The sequence below is a fragment of the Microtus ochrogaster genome, linkage group LG5 (assembly GCF_000317375.1).
Source record: "Microtus ochrogaster isolate Prairie Vole_2 linkage group LG5, MicOch1.0, whole genome shotgun sequence".
NCBI lineage: Eukaryota > Metazoa > Chordata > Mammalia > Rodentia > Cricetidae > Microtus > Microtus ochrogaster.
The window spans coordinates 38,591,819-38,598,129 of NC_022031.1; the positions used below are offsets into that span (position 1 = coordinate 38,591,819).

The following is a 6,311-nucleotide window of genomic DNA, read 5'->3' on the forward strand; positions in this document are numbered from 1 at the left end:
CCTGCCTCTGCCTCCCGAGTGCTGGGATTAAAGGCGTGCGCCACCACCGCCCGGCTATGATTTATAATTTTTATTTTATGTGCATCGGTGTGTGTTTTGCCTGCATGTGTGTCTGTGCGAGGCTGTCAGATCCTTGGAACTGGAGTTACAGATAGGCATGAGCTGCCATGTGGGTGCTAGGAATTGAACCCAGGTCCTCTGGAAGAGCAGCCAGTGCTCCTAACCACTGAGCCATCTCTCTAGCCTTTGTTTTTGTGTGTGTGTGTTTGTTCATTTTCAATTGAATGACTTGAAACTCCAGTGCAAACTGCTTCACTGTCTTACATTGCTCTGCTCTCATCGCGTGCAAAGACTGTGCATGTGTACTTGCTGTCTGCCTCTTAGCAGACCACTGACTAATTTTCTTCTCCAAAGCTTTCGATTCTTTTTTAAAATTTTATCACATTCATTATATATTTACTGGGCATGTGAGAGACAGAGAGAAATAACAACTTGAAGGAGTTGGTTCTCACCTTCTATTACGTGGGGCCCAGGGATGGAACTCAGGTCATCAGGCTTGGAGGCATGCTAACCTCTCAACTCTCTTGCTGGCCCCAGTGCCTTCCACTCATTTTTGCATGAATGCACTAGGATGCCCTTACAGCCCGCCCTTCCTCTTGCTCTGTCCAGCCCTGCCTTTAGAGGGAGACAAAGGTATGTGAATTGCATCAGCCCCCAAAGCAACTGTTTCCCAGGAAGGGGAAGCTACTGCCCCGAGTAGCTGTGCAAAGAGAAAACATATGACTTTGTTCGCATGTATACTACTTCTCAAGGGCCTAGACTGTCTGGAAATCAGTACCTTCCTTCTTGGGCCTGGAGAATGGAGCTGTGCCCTGGCTGATTTCTCCCCACCCCTAACTCTATCTTCACCCTCTCCTTTCCTGGTTCTCTGCAGGTGTGGCCAGGAACATCCTTAACCAGCCACAGATGTGGCTGTGTCTTGTGCTCAGCACCATCCTCTGCATGATTCCTGTGATTGGATACAACTTCCTCAAATTGCTCCTCTGGCCTGTCAATGTGGACAAGGTGAGTAGAAGAGGGACCCTGCACAGATGGAATTACCATCCCCTCTGTCTTAGCCTCCGTTCTGAAAATCTTGTCCCCCGTGCTCTGGATACAGGTTTTGAACAGGATTCATTTCTGCTTGAAACATCCGCTGCCACCCCCGGTCAAGACCAAAGTAAAACACCCAGGCCTTCGACGTTCTGCCTATGCATTCTCCCACAAGCATGGCTTTGGAGCCCTCATCACGTCTGGCAAGACACTAAAGTCCAATGCCGTCAAAACAAGCAAGAGGGCCTTGTAAAAAGCAGACGCCTCAGGAAAATCTCAGTCAGCCATTGCTCTTCCTTTCTTGTATTTATGCAACTCAGTAAAAAGGGATTGGGATCTTCAGACACCAGCATAAAGCGACTCCAGGGCTTCAGTTTCTTCATTCCCAAGAAAGCTGTACCCAGGAAAGGCACGGAAAGCGGTACCAGCCCCCAGATATCAGCCAGAGTTACAGCATTTCAAGAAACAGCAAGTCGAAGCCTCCTGTCATTCCTTTCATATCGTAATCCTAACAAGCAAATGTGGAAGAGGAGAAGAGGGGCAACAGAGAAGGTAGAGCCTAAGGGCCTCAGTTTGGGCCCTGTCTCTCCCTTACCCAGAGCAACCATAAACCTTCCCAGAACCCCACAGGAACATATCCCCACCCGGACACCGTTTTCAGATTTATCTGGAAGAGTCAGGGTGCCAGGGTGAACATTTGGCTGGCCCTGAGTAGCAAAGGAAGAGGGAGCTGGAAGACTTAGTCTGAAGAAACCAAAGGAGAATTTCTGGACCGAACAGAAAAGAAGAAGAAAGGAAAGAAAACGGAGGCAGGTCCTGCCTGGATAGGACAGCGCAAAGTTTTGCCTTCCCCTTTCTGACCCCTTTGATCTAAGAACTGAGGTGTATTCAGGCATTCAGAGCAGGAGGGGAACAACCCAGGAGATTTAAAGATTAATTTCTACATGGGATGTAAGCCATTGCTGGTGAGCATTTGTCTTCCATAAAATGATTTTGAGAAGAAATTGTATGTACTTGGAAAAAAATGTTTCCAAGAAGTTTGTGGAGAAATAAATGGAGAAATAAATTGCATATTTAGGAGTCAAGAGATGTGTGTAGTCTATGGAGGCCTTGTGACAACAACATAATCTGAGCAATAGCATCATGCAGCATTGTCAATAGCACAGTCTGTGGGTCCCACATTCCCTGCCCTCTCCTTCTTCAGCTCTGCTCTGCTTTTCTGCCACCTAAAGTCTATGTTGGCATTGGCCTGACCACACATTTTCACACAAAGTTTGTTTGTTTGTTTGGTTTGTTTTTGGAGGTGGCCTTTTCAAAACAGGGTTTCTCTGTGTATAGCTCTGGCTGTCCTGGAACTCACTTTGTGGGACCAGGCTGACCTCGAACTCACAGAGATCCACTTGCCTCTGCCTCCTGTGTGCTGGGATTAATGGCGTGTGCCACCACCAACCCTGACCACACACTTTTAACTACATAATCCTATCCTGTTCACATATCTTCAGCATATGTCCCGAGAGTTCAGTCCTAGGTGTAAGTTTTCTGAGTATCTTATCCTAACTCATGATATCCCCTACTGACAGAAGGCAGTTCTCAACTCTAGCCAACCATGGTTTCCCCTCCGTCATCTCCTTCCATTTCCTTCTCCTACCTCCTTCTATCCCCCCAATCCACTCCTCCATCTCCATTCAGAAAGAGTAAGGTCTCCCATGGGAGTCAACAAAGCCATGGCATATCAAGTTGAGGCAGGACCAAGCTCCTCCCCGCTGCATCAAGACTGAGCAAGGCATCCCTCCATAGGAAATAGGTTCATAGGTTCCAAAAAGCCACCTCATGCACTAGGGTCAGGTCCTGGTCCTGCTGCCAAGGGTCCCACAAACAGATCAAGCTACACAACTGTCACCCACATCAGAGGGTCTAGGTGGGTCCCATGTAGGCTTCCCAGCTGTCGGTCTAGAGTTCATGTGCTCGCTTCTCTGCTTTTCACCTAGTCCTGAATGATCTCGCTGAGGGAACTGTTTTATTTTGTGTTTAATTCTCACCATCCTACAGAAGGCAAATGCTTAATATTTTTTACTGTTTTCTTGCCTTTTCCTTTTGAAATGAAGCTCATGCTTCTGTGGGCAGTTTCCGGTTATTCTTTAGGGGTTTCGGGGCCTCTTTTTATGGCACATGGTTACTCATGGTCACCTACATAAGGCTTCTATAGAAGTAGAGTTTGGACCAGTGTTATCCTCAGAGCTCCTGGGCAGTCAGCGCCCTCTCTGGATTCTTTACGTGTGTCCTGGCTTGGCTCTCCAAGCCTTGATCTCTGAAGAAGAGCCAAGGGTTGAGTGCCATGTTTGGGAGTGTGTGTGCCAAGCGAGTTTGCAGTTCATCATTGCCCTTCCTGCTTTGAGAAAAGGGACAGAAATCTGGATGTCAGCTCTTTGGGGAGAACTGTTAATGGACTTTGTGTTACAGCCTCAATTGAATCCAAGTTCAGGAGGATACGAGGAAATATTTGGGCAGGTTGTTGATACAACTGACAAATACACAAAATATTGATACCCTGCTTGTCACTAGAAAATCTTTTAAAAAGCAAGAAAAGATTAACTATCTGTCCAGTGGCAGAGCAGGAAGTGGTATCTGCTATGTGCTCCCATGGATTTCCAGGACAAAATATTACCCCAAAAAACCATGGAGACCACACACAAAGGACACACAGTGGCTTTATCTCATCAGATAAGTTATCTGAAATTGTAATACCTCAGAAGAAGGAAGGTGGGGTGTGCGGCTGTCTTGGGATTCGGAATTAGATAAAAAGGAAAGGAGAATGTGAGGCAAATTTTCTGCATCTTGCCAGATGTGGTGGCCTCTGACCAGCACTCAGGAGAAGGAGGCAGATGGATCTCTTTGAGTTCAAGGTCTGCATGGAGAGTTCCAGCCAGAGCTATACAGTGAGATTTGTGAAAAGGGAGATTTGTGAGCAACAGAAAGGGGCCCTGGAGGAAAAGCAAGCTATAGGTATTTGCTGAGGCCTAGAACTGGATTGTGACAGAATATGTCAGGTAAGAATTTTCTTCAGCATTTCTCTCTACTGCCCTAATCAAACTCTGGAGAGGTAAGTGGGTCAGCACAAGCATCTACTGAGCTCCACTGTGTTTCCCACTGGACATGACCACCTGCAGTCCGGCAGAGCCAAACAAGGAAAAACGTGCAGTCAAAGTCTGAAACTTGCCGGGCGGTGGTGGCGCACGCCTTTAATCCCAGCACTCGGGAGGCAGAGGCAGGCGGATCTCTGTGAGTTCGAGACCAGCCTGGTCTACAGAGCTAGTTCCAGGATAGGCTCCAAAGCCACAGAGAAACCCTGTCTCGAAAAACCAAAAAAAAAAAAAAAAAAAAAAAAAAAAAAACAAAGTCTGAAACTTTAAAAATTAATTCAAGGGGCTGGCACAGTGGTAAGACTGCCAAAGACCTGTGTTCGATTCCCAGTACCCACTTAGTGCATAGACATATATAAAGGTCAACACTTAAGCATACAAAACAATAAAAGAAATAATATAAAAATTATAAACATTAATTCAGGCTTTTTACACCTATACTATCAAGCCTTGTGAGGGAAAGGGAAGAAATCAGAAAGGCCGTCATTAGCTATATTATGAGTTCAAGACCAACTTAAGGTTTGTGAGGCCCTGTCTCAAAAAACAAACAAACAAACAAACAGAAGATTCCAACTTCATTAAGTCTCTTAATTAATTAATGGACGCTAAAGTGATGAACGTCAGTTACCTAAAAGTGCTAGAAATTTTGTGGACTTCAGATCAAAGAGATAGTCAGAGGCAAAAATATCTCTTACATCTCCCTGAGATGGAGCCCACCAGCATAGCCCAGGCCGGCCTGGGACTTGTGGTTCTCTGCCTTGGTTTTTCAGGTCCTGGAATTATAGACATATAGCACTATATTTAGCCATTAAATGGTTTTATCCCTCACTCCACAGGTTCCATTCTTCGAAGGCTCTAGTTAAATAGACTCACACTCTTACAGTTTGCTAATTCGATCTATAAATCTGCTCCATTTGAGCCACCATCTTAGTTCCACATGTCTCAAAGCACAATTTGTATATAGAATGTTCCAGAGCCTTCTGGAAATTCACTCTCTAGTCCATCATATTCATTTACATACACAGTAAATAGTCATTGAGCACTTGATTTGGGTGCTGGTCTAGACTCTATGGACACAGGGAAGAGAAAAAAAAACCAAAGATTTCTGAAGCAGAGAGAGAGCATGTACTCTAGTAGACACCAACACATAAACATTATCCAATGTCCATTTTCTACTGCTGATGATATAATACCCCGAACTAGGTAAGCTTGCATTTGTTTTAAAAGAAGCTTGGTTTGAAATAAATAGAAACACACACACGAATAAAAAAATTTTTGCGTCTATGGAAAGGAGCAGTGCTTTGAATCCCAGCACTCAGGAGGCAGAGGCAGACAGCCTGACATAGCAAGTTTCAGGTCACCCATAAGAGTAAACTTTGTAAGGGAAGCCAGTCTGCTGTGTGAAGCTCAGCGCAGGGCTGAGTAGCCAGATAGATGTGCTCCAAAGAGTGGACCATTTAAATCCCATCTGAAAAGGTTTGCTCAGGCTTCTCTAATAGAGAATAGGGGTACAGGGCTGGAGAGATGGCTCAGTCATTAAAACATCAGTCACAGCCAAAAACATCAGAGAACAGGGACAAAGGTGGCATCTGAAAGACTATGAGGCAATTTTATTTTCCTGTGTATGGTACAGTGGGCTGAGGACTAAGGCCATAGTGTGTGTGTGGGGGGGGGGGGATTTAGTGGGTAAATAGAGTGTATACTTCAATTTTATATAATTTTCCTTTATTTTTATTTTATGCATATGAGTGTTTTACCTGCATGTCTGTACACCATGTACATGCCTGGCACCCATGGAGGCAGAAGAAGGCATTGGATCTCTGGGGGAAAGGGAACTAGAGTTTCAGAGGAAGGTGAACTGCCTTATGAGTGCTGGGAATCAAACCCCGGTCCTCTGGAAGAACAGCCAGTGCCCTTAACAGCTAAGCCATCCCTCCAGCACCCATAAACAGAGGGGAATATTTTAAAGAGAGATCCAAAGCCCTCTGAGGATTGGCTATGTAAAAACATAGGTAACAAATTATTAGTATTGCTGATTTGTTCACTACCTGTCTCTCTAGTAACCGAATATATATATAT

The 6,311-nt window shown here is 45.2% G+C and overlaps 1 protein-coding gene across 1 annotated transcript in view; it reads left to right on the top strand.

The window, feature by feature from the left end:
- LOC101994896 (phospholipid-transporting ATPase FetA) overlaps positions 1 to 1,345 on the top strand; it is a 75,344-nt gene extending 73,999 nt beyond the window's left edge. Inside the window, exons 27-28 of the mRNA XM_026786603.1 lie at positions 935 to 1,065; positions 1,160 to 1,345. Of these exons, the coding sequence (XP_026642404.1) occupies positions 935 to 1,065; positions 1,160 to 1,345 (317 nt within the window). The remainder of the gene's footprint in view (positions 1 to 934; positions 1,066 to 1,159) is intronic.
- Positions 1,346 to 6,311: the final 4,966 nt, after the last annotated feature.